This window comes from Lagopus muta, chromosome 28 (assembly GCF_023343835.1).
Source record: "Lagopus muta isolate bLagMut1 chromosome 28, bLagMut1 primary, whole genome shotgun sequence".
In the NCBI taxonomy this organism is placed as follows: domain Eukaryota; kingdom Metazoa; phylum Chordata; class Aves; order Galliformes; family Phasianidae; genus Lagopus; species Lagopus muta.
In genome coordinates this window covers 2,946,440-2,960,450 of record NC_064460.1, presented here as the reverse complement: position 1 = coordinate 2,960,450, position 14,011 = coordinate 2,946,440, and the positions used below count along the sequence as shown (strand labels likewise).

The following is a 14,011-nucleotide window of genomic DNA, read 5'->3' as shown; positions in this document are numbered from 1 at the left end:
CATTTGGCGTTTCTCATTTTTATCTATTTTTTCCCTTCCTTTTTTTTCCCATCTAGCATAGAAAGCGCAGCGCCTTGGGCTCCCAGGAGCGAATTCATCCGAGTTAAATGATCTTTAAAATCTGTTAGCGCATCATGGATCTCAGCTCCTGCTTTCTCGTGGTGTAATTAATGCTTCAGTTTACGTTTTCTCCCTTCCTCAGGGGCAGGGCTGATGGATCTGATGCCAGCCTGCAACCTTCGCTCAGCCATTAGGAAGGAAAGCAATCTAGTCCTTAATTTAAACTACTTTTTTTTTATTATTTATTATTATTGGGAAACGTGTTTGGGAAGAAACTGATCTTCTTTATTATGGTTATTTCTTTTCTCATCCAGCACCGAAGACTTGTAGCCCCAAACAGTTTGCATGCAAAGATCAGATTACGTGCATATCTAAGGGCTGGCGATGTGACGGGGAAAAGGATTGTCCCGATGGCTCGGACGAATCGCCCGATATATGTATGTATGACGTTCCTTCCTCATCACCCTTTCCGTCCTGCTCCCTTTGCTCGTTGCTCGAGGTCCCCTTGTCGCACCGCTGGACGCCACGCGGGGCAGCTCCATCCGTCCGTCTGTCTGTCTGTCTGTCTGCCGCCACGCCCTGACGGCGCTGCTCGGATCTGCTTCCACCCAGATGCTGGGGGCGCTGGGCCAGGGGGTCTCGCAGTCAGCGTGCGGTGAGGGGGGGCAGGAGCCGCCCCGGGCAGGGCAGGGGGCTGCTGAGTGGGGCCGGGACCCTCTGCCACGCAGGGGAGCGGCCGTGGGGGAACGGGGGAGGGCAGGCTGCGAGCAGGAGCCGCGCCGGGTCGGACGGGGCCGGGAGCCGCGTCGGGGTGGCCGAGGCTTGCCGTGAGCAGGAGCCGTGCTGGTGGGCCAGGGCCAGGCGGGGCTCCTGCAGAGCGCGTCCCCGTGTTTCTGTGCCGGGAGAGCGGCCCCCAGCTGCCAGGCGCTGCTGTTGACACCCAGCGCCGCGGCCCCGTCCTCCCCGTCCTCCCCGTCCGCCCGCTGCTCCTGGCACGCGGCTTTCCTCCCAAGCAGGCTGCGGTGCGGCGCTGGAGTTATTTATTTCTGAAAGCAAAAATGATGCAACCGTCCCCTCTGTGGGAGGGATGGGGGGTTGGGATGGGCTGTCTGGCTCCTCTCAATCAGCAGCCCTGGAAAATTACTGCGGGACGGCTTGGAGGCCTTTCCCAGCGCTGGAAGAAGTCCGTCCCGATGGACACATCCTGCTAGCTGTGCCTGTGCCCGTTTCACAGCGCCCTCTTTATCCATCCGGGCAGGTAGATGGACGCCCCGGATGTTTTTTTCCACCTCGCTTTCCTTATTCTTCGCTGCCTGAGCGGCGCTGGTGGGGCTGCAGAGCCTGGGCAGGGAGAGCAGCAGCCGCTGCGCTGGGCCGGGAGGCGAGATGCAGAGACACAATCTTCACATCCGCACCCGCTGCGGGAGGAGACCCCATGTGCCAAGGGCAGAGGGACCCCAGCCCTCGCATCCTGCTCTTGGCCTGGCATGAGCTGGCGGAGCCGGATGGGCATCGCCCCTGGGCGCCTCTCCCTTGGGCGCAGGGATGCTCGGCTCTGCCCGCTCCTGCCCAGGCTCGTGCAAACAGCCCGGCCTGTCGGCGCTGGCAGACGGCTGCTGGTTTGCCAGGCGAGTTTTCTCACGCCGCTTTGGCACCTGGGCATTCAGAAGGCTCTCATGCCCCTTATCTTTCTGGTGGGGAGAGAACGATTTTTATTCCTGCTATTTAATTATTAGGATTTTTTTATTATCATTCCCAGCCCTGGCTGCGGGTGCTGCTCTGGCAGCCAGGCACGGCTATTTACATTGCAGCAGTGCGCTCATGTCAGAGGCTCTGGAAGTGCTGTCTGTTATGCAGAAGGCTTTCCTCTCCAGGGAATCCTTTTAAGCGTTGGCTGGCGTTGCTCACGTGCTCGCTGAGCGCGGGGAGAGTTCCCTTTTAAGCTCTGTGGATGCACTCGTGTCCGCACGAGAGGCATGCACTGATTCTTACCCCATCGCTTTCGCATTCCACCACGCTTTCCCGAGGAGCAAAACTTGGACAAGAGCCTCCACCCCACCGCGCACCAAAGGAGCACTGGGAAATGGATTTGCTGTGGCTGCCTGATGGCTGTTCCCCCCGCTGGCCCCGTGCCCGAGGCTCAGATGGGGGTCGCAGGGCAGCCCGGTGGGCTCTGCTCGTGCACTGCTGGATGGCAGCACCCCTCCTGCTGCCCATCGCAGCCAACAGCCTTCGGAGCCAGGGGGCGTTTGCATCCAGCAGGGCCGTGCTTGAAGCCAAGCAATCCTGCCCAGCGTTGCCTTTGAGGAGGAGCTGCAGCACACGGCTTGTGCAGAGAGGGACCCCGGTGGTGCAGTGCTGGTGCTGGCGCCCAATGCGGGCCGTGGGCAGGGCTGCCTGTTCCGGGTCACGCTCCCATCTGTTCCTTTTGCAGCTTTCCCCACTTCATGTCTCTTTGGGCTGCTGCCAAATCAATTACAGCCCGTATTTGTGGAAGAAAGAATTGCTTTTCTTCTTTCCCCCCCCCCCTTTTTTTTTCCCAAGTGAGGTTAAAATTCCGGCCTAATTCGGCTCCTTGGGGTGTACCACAAGCTTGTCACATGTGATAAATGGCCTCATTTATTAGCAAACCAACACAGTCGAAAGCAAACAGAGTGGCTTGTAGATTAATCCTGCCCTGTTTGCGATAAGCAGTTTGATCCAGGCTCTGTGCAGGGACTGATGGGCATGGCAGATCAGTTCTGACTGATGGACTGTGCACTTTGTTTCGATGCCTTCCTTCTTTTGGCCTGCTTACTGATGGTGCTTAATTAACCCTTAATTTGCTATTGCTTGATGGCAGTGTGGCTCGACCCCCTTTGAAGAAGGGACAGAGCAGCACTTTGGGGGCTGGAAGGCAGAGCAGGGAGCAGTGTTTGGCCCCAGGGCTGCAGCAGAGCCCAGTGCTCAGGTTCTCATCCCCAGCTCTGCAGTCCAGCCCACATGGTTGGACCCGATGATCTGGAAGGTCTTTTCCAACCTATGACTCTATGGTTGATTTCCCCGTGCTGCGTGAGTCTGCGGACTGGAAGCGTGCCTACATGTGTTGGGAGAGCATCCTGTGCTCACAGCAATGGGATCTTTGGACTCCCATCCTTTGGGCACCTCCTGGGCAAGGAAGGGCACGCTGCTGCGCTCTCCCAACGTTGCTCACGTTGCATGAACCAGACGGCGGTGGGTTGGAGTTTTTCACCTTGGCACACTGGGATCTTTTCGTGTGCTCTGGGTGGGAGCTTGCAGGGATTCCCCACTACACTGCTGGGCTTTGGGGCCCCTCACTGCAGGTTTCCTGCTGCATTTGCCAGCTCTGCAGAGCGGGGCTCAGTTGGGAAGGGCAGAGGAGAACAACCCAACCCTCTGTGGCTGCTCATCCAGAAACAATTTGCCGTTTCATCGCTGGGTGGGGTGGAGGCTCCCATTTGGGAGGGGAATCGGGGGGGGGTCCTGTGCACAGGGGATACACACCGGAGCTGTCTGTGTCCCCCTGCTCCCAGCCTGGCTCTTCCCAGTGCTCCCGTCTGTGTGCTGAGCCTGGGCTTCATGGACTTCCATGGCGGCGCAGCTGAGGGCAGCAGGCGTTGCTGTGCAGTGCAGGGAGGGGAGGCTGAGTCCCTGCACTGTTCCATAGGAAGGAGTCACATAATGGAGATATGAGGGCAGGAGGAGTGCGGTCCCCGTGCCCGGAGGGGTGCAAGATGGGCTGTCCTGGGCTTGGCAGTGTCCCCATCACAGCTGTCTGTCCTGCAGGGAGCTTTCAGCCCTCGCTTGAGCAATGCCTGCTGTCAGCCCAAGGGTTGGGGCCGAAAGCACAGCCAGTGTAATGCAGCAGCTTCCAGGAAACAGAGCTGCGGGCAGAGGGCACTCAGTGTGGATCCCAAGGGAGCCTGGCAGGTCTAGGATAAGTCCTACAGTGCCCGAACCCCAAGGCATGGAGCCTGCAGGTCTGCGATGGGAGCTGGGCATTGCCGTGCTGCTGGTGCCCATCTGGTGTGTGCCCCCATGGGAGCTGCTCACACTGCTGTCTCCCGTTGGGAGATTTTTTTTGGGATTTTATCATTTTCTTGCATGCTGCTCTTGCCTCAGTAGAGGTACAGCAGTGACTCCAGCAAGAGCTGTTGGAGAGTTCCTTATTCAGCCCTAAAACCTGAGAGATTTGGGGGCAGGGAGGCTGGGATTGCTGCACCCAGAGCTCCTGCTGCGCTCTGCACCCTGGGGCTTCTGCTCTGTTGGTCGGAGCTGAGGTGCCGGGAGGGCTTTTAATGGGTTTGGGGACATTATTTGGTTTCCAGGGTGTTTTGTTGTTTGCCTTAATGCCGTGCTGCTTTTCAGAGAAGCTTAAAATTAAGCTGTGCTTCTTTTGTAAGTTTGTGTGTTAATAATGGAGATTATGGCTCCTGGTATCACGTAACCCTGGTGCTTAACAGCCCCCTGCCAGCTGCCTGCCTGCACAAGAGGAGCAAAAGGGTTTGTTGGCACCTGTGGATGTGCTTTGGGCACCTGGGTTCCATGCATCTGTGCGCCCGGGGAGGCGTGGGACCCCAGGGCTCACAGCAGGGATCAGGGGTGCTCAGGGCTTCCCAGTGCCCCATAGCTGCTGTGCGCTGCTGTGGGTTGAGCTGTGCCCATCCATCCCTGTGCTTGGTGCTGGGCTGGGTGCCGTGGGAGGTGATGGAGGGGGGCAGCTGGCTGCACCCTGATTTGGGGAATGACTGCTGTGCCTTTGGCTGTCCTTGCAGGCCCTCAGAGCAAAGTGTCGCGGTGCCAACCCAACGAGCACAACTGTCTGGGCACCGAGCTGTGCATCCACATGAGCAAACTGTGCAACGGGCTCCACGACTGCTTCGACGGCTCGGATGAGGGGCCTCACTGCAGGGGTAGGTGTTGGGATTCGGGTTGGCATTTTCTTGCTTGTCCTGTGCAGAACAAGATTTGTGGGTAGGGGGGGACAGCATCACAAAATACCCCCTGCTCTCTTCCCGGGGTGAATCGTGAGGTCCCTGAGCTGCGGATGGTTTGGGGTTGGACCCAGGCAGCTCCCCTGCTGCTTTGTGGCCATGATTTGCCCTGGTGGAGGTGCTCATGCCCCTGTCCCAGCAGCAGGCGGCCGGGGGCAGCTGAGCTGGCAATCTGTGCACTCAGAGATTATCCAGAGCCGCTTGCAAGTAAATGCCCATCATTCCTGAGCCTGCAGGCCATTAAATAGCTGCATTGTCTCCTGGGTTTAACAGCTTGGAGAGTTGGGAATCTGGTTCAGATAAGAGATGCTGATGTATTTTTTTCCATATTTCCAGGAGCTTTGTTTCCCCCCCCCCCCCCCCCCCAGGGCTGCTCCCTGCTTGCTAATCCTGTTGGGAAACTCTCCCCAAATCTCAGCACGCATCGCTGCCCGGTGCACACATCAGCTGTGCGTGTCCTGGGCTGACCCCAGGGCGGGCTGTGTGCTGTAGGCAAGCTCAGTGCTTCCAGCCCCGGGTGGGGGCTCTTTTGGGGCCGTTTCCATCCTGTTTAGCCCAGTCCCATCCATGCTGGGACACGCTGCTTTGCTCCCCTCCCTTCTGCAGCCCTGGGCTGGGCTGTGCATGGGAAGTGCCGGCAGGAGGAGTGCGGGGCTCTTTGTGCAGCCCTGCCCTGCTGACAATTAATATTTAGCTAATAGGTCTCACCGGTTAAATGAGAGCTCATTTTTCACGGCCGGGCAACGCGTGACAAGGTGCTGATGGCACCGGGCCAGGGCAGCTGCTGGGTGCTGCTGGGGTCCCGATGGGTGCTGAGCCCCACACCTGCCCCAGCCCTTCTCCATGTTTGGGGCGGTGCTGCTCGTCCAGCCTGGAGGTGGGTCGTCTGAGAGCTGCCGGTTCTGAACGGAGCAGTGCAGAGTGAGCAATGCACGCTGCTGCAGTGCGGTGCAGTGCAGTGCAGTGCAATGCAGCTCCCAATGCTCCCAGCAGCCAACCAGGCTCAGCCCTACGTGTGGGAGCACAGTGTGGGGCTCATCAGACTCTAACAAGCACCCCCAGCTCCCACTGCCCATCCCACCCTGCCTGCTGGCTGATTGCTTGCTGCCCTCTGCACCTCGCCTCTCTTGCCCTGAGCTCTTTTGCTGCCAAGAGGAGCTTCCTCTGATGGCTCAGCTTTGTCTTGCAGAGCACCCAGAGGAGCTGCATGGCCCCATCTGCACCTCGGGGGCTTCTGTGCCCCTGCAGAAACCCCCAGGAGATGGAGGTGGTGCAATTGGAGCCTTTGTGCTCCTGCCATTGTCTCCCCTCCCCACTTAAGGCTGTGCATTCTTAGGGCTTCTTGCTATTTTCTTGGATGCTGTGGTGCTTCAGCAAGGAGATACGAACCTAGGACTGAGCCGTTCCATGAGGGGAAGGGTCCCATGGGGCAGAACCGACTGAGCTCCGCTCTGTCTGTCTGACCTCTCTGCCTCTCTTTGCAGAGCAATTGGCCAACTGCACGGCGTTGGGCTGCCAGCACCACTGTGTGCCCACGCTGAGCGGCCCTGCCTGCTACTGCAACAACTCCTTCCAGCTGGCTGAGGACAGGAGGAGCTGCAAAGGTGGGTGTGGGTTTGGGGGCCCCGAAGGGGCTCTCATGGAGCTCAGCACCTCTGGGCCCCCCTGGGGGGGCGGTGGTCTCCCTTTGGCCGTGGGGCTGTTGGGTGGGTGTAGAGCTGAGCTGAGCAGGAGGAAGGATGCTGATGTGAGCACACAGGGGTGTGAGTGCGCTGGGAAGGGCGTTGGATAGCAGGGCAGAGTCAAAGCGGCCGTCAGATCCTGGGAACAAGTCCCGAGGTGAGAGGTTGCAGTGGCTCTGTCCCTCATTTATCTGAGCAGAGGTGGGAAAGGGACGATATCGGCTCTGCACGCAGCGCTGGGTGAGGGCTCTGTGGTGCAGCAGCCCTTTCATGTCGCAGAAGAAAGCAGCATGCCAACCAGGGGGGCGGGAGCTGCACAGGAAAGCGATCCGGGCTGGGAATTGAGGTGCAGCTTTGCAGAGCAGTGAGGAGGGCAGGGGGCAGTGAGGCCTCAAATTGTCCATGGTGAAGCAGAGTTCTCCTTCTGCTTCCCCTCTGCCCACTGGTACAGCACAGGGCTGCGAGGTGAGGCTCACCAGGAGCCGTGCTGGAGCTCCCTTTGCTTTCTGTGTGTTGCTGGGCTTCCTTGCACATCGTGTCCTCCCCTCACGCGGCTGTCACGGGAGGACGTTTGCTGCTCCAAACCCCCTTTCTCTTTGTTTTGCAGACTTTGATGAGTGCACTGTGTATGGCACCTGCAGCCAGACCTGCACCAACACCGAGGGCTCCTACACATGCAGCTGCGTCGAAGGATACCTCCTGCAGCCCGACAACAGATCCTGCAAAGCCAAGAATGGTGAGAGCCTGGGGAAAGCAGCGGGCTCCTGGTGGGGCTGTGGCTCTGGTCCTTTAACTGCTTTCAGCTGCCCTTACTGCCGTGTGTTGCTGTCACAGCCCCGTTTCTCTGCCCTCCTTCCCCAGAGCCCGTGGATCGCCCCCCCGTGCTGCTCATTGCCAACTCCCAGAACATCCTGGCCACGTACCTGAGCGGAGCCCCGGTGCCCAACATCACCCCCACCAGTGCCAAGCAGACCACGGCCATGGACTTCAACTACATCGAGGACACGGTGTGCTGGGTGCACGTGGGCGACAGCGCGTCCCAAACCATCCTCAAGTGTGCCAAGATCCCCAACCTGAAGGGCTTCGTGGAGGAGCGCTCCATCAACATCTCCCTCAGCCTGCACCGTGAGTTGCTCCCTGGGCTGTGCGGCTCTTCCTGCGCAGTTTTCCTCCTCCCTGCCCGTCTGGCTTTGGCTTTTCCCCCTTCCTTCCCTCTGGCTGCTGCTGGTGAGTCCAGCGGTTTCTCTGTGCAAACACACCGAGAGGAATGGCCGGCACCTGGGACTCTTCTCATTTCCCCTTTTCCTTTTGGCCCCATGTTCCTCTTGCCTCAGTCCCCACCCTGAGCAGTGCTTACGAGAATCCCAACCCCAAATCTGCTCCGTCAGGCTGTGAGTCAGAGGGCGATGGTGGCTCTGCTTGGCGTGAGGAGGGCTTTGCAGCACAGCCTCCTGTTGGGGCTTGCTGCTCGCAGCCTGCTCCCTGCTGGGATGTCAGCTGTTGGCTGGGAGGTGCAGCGGAGGGACCCACGGGGTCACGGCAGAGCGCTGCCACCCCCTTGGGCTCCCAGTTCGTGTGCTGGATGGAGCTGTGTGTGTTTACAGGGAGAGGCCATCGCTCTCACAGCCTGAAATCAGGCGGGAGGGGCTGAGCTTTGCCTCCCATCCCCACCACACTGCTGTGAGGTCTGACTTCGCGTTCTCCTTCCCTCCTGCGAGGTTCCCTCTGGCCACGTTGGGTTTCTCCGTTCAGTGCAGCAGAGGGGCAGAGCTCAGGGTGCTGTGCTGCTGCTTCCGGTGGAGCTCAGCGCCGGTGCTTCCATGTCCTGCATGCATGATGCCCATCCAGGGCTGACCCGTGGCCACGGGGTCTCTCCTCCACCTCAGCTCTGTGCTGCTGAGCACTTTGGCTCTGGCATTTTAGGCTCTGGTTTTCAGCCTCAGATATTCATTGCCCTGATCCCAAAGCCTGGGGTTGGTTTGGGGACGTGCTGATGAAGAGATAATGTCACTCTCCCCCCCCTCCCCCCAGGGACACTAAGACCTGTGAACCCAATTAGCAGCTGCTGCTTTGTGGTGTTGATCAGCTCACAGCAGGAGCCAGACTTCCCTGGTGCTGAAGGGCTCCATCCGCATCCCACAGGGCACCGCAGGGCTGGGAGCGAGCAGCCCCAGCCGTCAGTGTGGGGCTGGGACACCGCAGCCCGGTGCCATAGGACCCGTTGTGTCCCCTCCGTGTCCCTGCAAGGAGATGATTGGTGTCACTTGTGCCGTGGGAGCTGTGCTGGATGCTGTTAACCAGGCTTGGCCAGGGCTGCTGGATGCTGCAGCGTTGCTTTCCCATCTCCTGTGCTGCTGAGCCCTCAGTGCAGCAGTGCAGCTGTTCTGCTCCCCAATGCTGCTGCACATGCTCGTTTTATAGTTTGTCTCCTTGCCCATTCCCTGCCCCCAGGAGCATCCCACCTATTGCTCTTAGGGAAGGAAGGGTAAAACCCCACCAGCAGCAGAACAGCATCGCTTTGGAGATCGGTTCCTCCTTCCCTGTCCAGTGCTGCCCCCTCCATGGGGTTGTGAGCACGCAGGAGCCGCAGCCCCGTCCTTCCTGCCCACGCCGAGCTGCAGAAAGGGGAACTTGTTCTTTCCTCCCTTCCTCTCTTTCTCAATCCCTCCCCTGCTCTGTGTGAGAATTCCAGCCCTGTTTCTAATCAGGGGGAAATCCTGGCAGGCACCAAATGCATTCAAGGACAGAAAGCAGCGTGTGCTGCTGTGCACGGAGCCCAGCACCATGGAGCAGATCCGTTCCAGGGGCTGCAGAAGCCTCTGTGGGGGCTGACCCCCACCCCTGCCCTGTGCCGGGGCTTTGCTCCACCAGATTCCAACCTCTCCATGTATTTCCTGATGCGACGCCCTCAACTCCTTTGGAGTTTGGTCTTCCAGGGGGCTTTCAAGGAGATGAAGACAAAACCCAATCTGCTTATGGGCCCCATGACAGCACTGGGGGTCCCACACAGACCCCTCTCCGCTCTCCTTGGGTGCCAGTGCTTTACATGGCCACAGCCATGGGTTCAGGGTTAGCTGCCCCACACACTGCAGCCATTGCATTGCAGGGCAGTGCATTGTCTCGTGCTGCAATGCATTCCATTGCGCGCTCTGGAGCGCCGCTGTTGCTGGCGAAGGGCTGCAAATCTCTTGATTTATCAATTCTCATCTCGAGGTTTCATGTTTTCTTTGCCTTTCATAAACCAAACCCCCAGGAAGGGGTTTGAAATATCAGAACTTTCCATCCTGGCTGCATCATAAGCCTTAAACAACAGCAACCAGCCCGTTATTGAAATCCCTTCCCAGCTGCCTCCCTCCAACACGCATGGCCAGGAGGTTTCCATTGAGTCCATCTCAGCCCCACCGCTCTCCTGACCCAACCAATAAGCAGCAGAGCTGCAGGGTGAATGGATTCAGGGAGGAATTAATGCTTTCCTGCCCCGCTTTGCATGCAGGGCTGTTTTTCTTCCTCCCTGCAGCCAAGAAAGAGGCTCCGCTGTGGACGCGCTTGGCAAGAAGGAGGGATGGGCGCCGCTCCACGCACGGATTGCTTTCTTTGTGTCTCTGTTCTGCTGCGATGCTGAGCGCTCTGCGTGCTCTGCTTTGCTCAGTGCAGTGCAGTGCAGTGCTGCAGGAATGGCCGATGCAATGCAATTGCTGGGGGCTGCAGCTGCAGTTCGGTGCTGTGGATTTGGTGCAATTCGGGGGTCAGGCTGCAGCTCCTTCCCCTCCCCCCCCTTTTCCATGCCCCCCAGCAGAGGCACAGCGCTGCTTCCGCATTGCTGGAGATCAATGGGCGAAATTAATTCCCACGTTAATTGGGGATCCTGTGGAGCACATAGAGGTGGCACCACGCATCCGTCTGTACGTCCATCAGTCCATCCTGGGACCCCTTTGGGTTCCTGCAGCATCCCATGGTGGCCTGGGGGTGCACCCTGTCACAGCCAGGAGCAGCTCTGCCCACGAAACGGCCTCATTAAGTCCTGAGCAGTTAATTAGAAGCCCCTCAATTACCCTTCCTTCATCTCAGCCCATCCCCATTCACCCCACTGTGGGCAGAGGGGTGGGCAGCAGCCCCCAGGTGTTCCATGTGCCCTATGGGGGTTTGGGGTGCACACACACAGCGCAGTGCCGTCCCACCCCATAATCCCACTGTCCCCACTGCAGCCCTTCAGGGTGGCTTTGTGGCTGTGCCCCGTCCCTTTAGCACACCTCAGTGAAGGAAAATGGGTCCCCAGGAGCAACGTTTCTCCATGGATCCCTTTGCTGTCACAGAGGGCGCTTTGTGCTCCGCAGGGCGGCGGATGGGTGAGGAGGGATGAGGCAGAAATTCCTTCAGGTTATGGGATGATGTGAATGTATGGAACAAATCACTCTGGTGTTAAGAAAGGAGGGGACCCAACATGGAGCCCCAGGGAGGGCATCCCTTACCATCCTCCGCTCCTCTTTGGGGACGTTTCTGAACTGAAAAGTACTGCGGCTTTTCTAGGGCTCCCCACTGCCCCCTCCAAAGAGCAGCAACGGAACTGAGCTTTGCTCCTCCATCTGCACACGGAGCAGCGCAGAGCTGGGAGCTCGTGGGTCACTGCGGGGTGGGAGTTGGGGGGGCTTTCAGATGGGCTCTGCGGTGGGGGGTGTTGGGGAGGGTCTGGGATGTTCCTGCTCCTGGCGTGTGCTCCCTTCTGGCAGCTGAGATTCGGGTCCCTGCAGTGCTGGGGAGTTTGAGGTGATGATCTCCATTGCATCCATCCCGGAGCGGTGTTGCAATGTTTGAGTCAGAGCTGAGGTTGCGTTTCCTTCCTGCTGCCATGGATGCATTTGCAGAGCGACTGATTCACACTGGGGGGAGGGGGGGGGGCAGTTCTATGCTGCCTCAGCAAAAACGGTTCCCCAAAATCTCTGCGGCGGCGGCGTCTGTGTGGGTCAGATTTGGGGGGGGGGGGGGGGGTTGTGTGCTCCTGGTGCAGGTCTGGCCTCCCCCGGCCCCCATAGTGCTGCACTGCAGCTCTGAGCAGCGCAGTTCTTCCAGGAACAGCCTTTAAAGTTCACCCCCCCTTTCCTCCATCTCCCCCCCCAAGTCCTTTTCCAGACATGAGCAAATAAATGGAGCTGAGGAAATGTGGCCGTGCGCAGTGTTGCAATGCTTTGCAACACCCAGAGCGGATTGAGCAAGGAGGGAAGGGGGGGACCCCCCCATGGGCTGCACCCCCCCTGCATACACCCCATGGGGATGGGGATGGGGATATGGGGGGGCCCATGGATGGGGGTTTGGTGCAGTAGGGGCTGCGGGTTATAATGGGGGGTCCGTCTGCTGAGTGAGTGTGTGCAGAAAGTGAGGGGAGATCTGGGTGGAGCCAAAGCCCCGAGAAAAGATGGAAAATAATAATAGTAATAATAATTAATAATAATAATGGTCTTGTGAACTGATTCCTGCAGCAGAGGGGGTGGGATGGGGATGTGAAAAACAAAAGCCTTTGAGGAGCGTAATGCTTTCCAGCTGCAAAAATACAGCCTGAGTGAGGAGCAGCAGCGTGTGTCACCCCCAGCATTGGGCGGGGGTCCGACCCCCCCAGCCCCCTGGCAGCACAGCCCCCATTGCAGGCAGCGGCTGAGCATTGCCCAGCTGTGCCTGCAGCTGCTGGGGGGGCTCACGGCCCCAGAGCACCCTCAATGTGCCCCCCCCCCCCCATATCCTGCACTCTGTCCTATGACTGTGAGTCAGCACTGCGCTGCCGCCAACTGCTGAAGTGTGGGGGAAAGTTTGGTGTTGCTTTGGTGCAGTGCTCCTCTCTATGGAGGTGCTGGGCAGTGCTGCGCTGCGCTTCAGCTGCTGCCGTTCCACACTGCTCCATGGGGCTGGGGGTGGGGCTCAGCCCCCACTGCTGCACCCCGACCCTGCTGCACTCCAGTCCTGTGCTGCACCCCTGCCCCACTGCTGCACCCCTTGTTGCACCCCAACCCTGTGCTGCATTCACACAATCACAGAATGGCCAGAGTTGGAAGGGAGCTCAAGGATCACGGAGCTCCAACCCCCCGCCACACGCAGGGCCACCAACCTCCACGTTTCACAGCAGCCCAGGGTCCCATCCAACCCAGCCTCCAACACCTCCAGGGATGGACGGGGCATCGCAGCCTCTCTGGGCAGCTGTTCAGCCCCTCACAGCACAGCACTTCCCTGACATCCAACCTCCATCTGCCCTCCCTCAACTTCACACCATTTCCCTTGTCCTGCTGTCATCTCCCTTTCCAAGAGTTGACCCCCCTCCTGTTTGTAGGCTCCCTTTGGGCACTGCAGGCTGCACTGAGGTCACCCCGCAGCCTTCTTTGCTCCATTCCAGTGCAGTGCTGCATGTTGACCCCAAGCTGTACGCCAACCCCACTGTTGCACCTCAACCCCACTGCTGCGCTCTGACCCCACTGCTGTACCCCAACCCCGCTCCTGCATCCCAATCCCATGATGTACCCCAATTCCACTGCTGCACCCCAACCCCATTGCTGCACCCTGACCCTGTGCTGCCCCCTAATCTCATGATGCACCCCAACCCCATTGCTGCATTCCAACCTCAGTGCTGCACCTGAACCCCATTGCTACACCCCATACTGCACCTTGCTGTACCCCAGCCCCATGCTGCTCACCCTACACAGCCATCCCCACCTGCAGAGCCCTCCCTACGAGCACAGTGCTCAGTTTGGGCAGTGCAGCTCCAAGGACCCCAACTGGGGCCGTAGGGAGGAAGGGGACGGAGCCTTCATTGGGGTCTGCATGACAGGGAGAGGGGAAATCGCCCCAAACTGAAATGGGAGATTTGGATGGGATGTGAGGATGTAAGGAGAACTCTGTGGGATGGGCTGCTGTGGGGTCAGCCTGGACAGACCAAGCTGTGGGTGTCCCCATTCACGGCAGAGTGGGGCTGGGGGGTCCGTATGATTTAAATCACTTCTGTGGTTCTTTGCTTCCATCTCTGTGTGGTTCTGTGTGCTGTGCTGTGTGTCCCCATCTATGGGGCAGCTCCTGCCCTACAACCCCCCCCGATTTCCATCCCTTCCCCCCCATACAGACGTGGAGCAGATGGCCATCGATTGGCTGACAGGCAACTTCTACTTTGTGGATGACATCGACGACCGGATCTTTGTCTGCAACAAAAATGGCCTCACCTGCGTCACCCTGCTGGACCTGGAGCTCTACAACCCCAAAGGGATCGCACTGGACCCGGCCATGGGGTGAGCATGGCTATGG

The 14,011-nt window shown here is 59.0% G+C and overlaps 1 protein-coding gene across 1 annotated transcript in view; it reads left to right on the top strand.

The window, feature by feature from the left end:
* The window catches only part of LRP1 (LDL receptor related protein 1), a 58,404-nt gene that overhangs the window by 9,555 nt on the left and 34,838 nt on the right, over positions 1–14,011 (top strand). Inside the window, 6 exon segments of the mRNA XM_048928586.1 lie at positions 375–497; positions 4,836–4,973; positions 6,539–6,658; positions 7,344–7,472; positions 7,598–7,861; positions 13,833–13,995. Of these exon segments, the coding sequence (XP_048784543.1) occupies positions 375–497; positions 4,836–4,973; positions 6,539–6,658; positions 7,344–7,472; positions 7,598–7,861; positions 13,833–13,995 (937 nt within the window).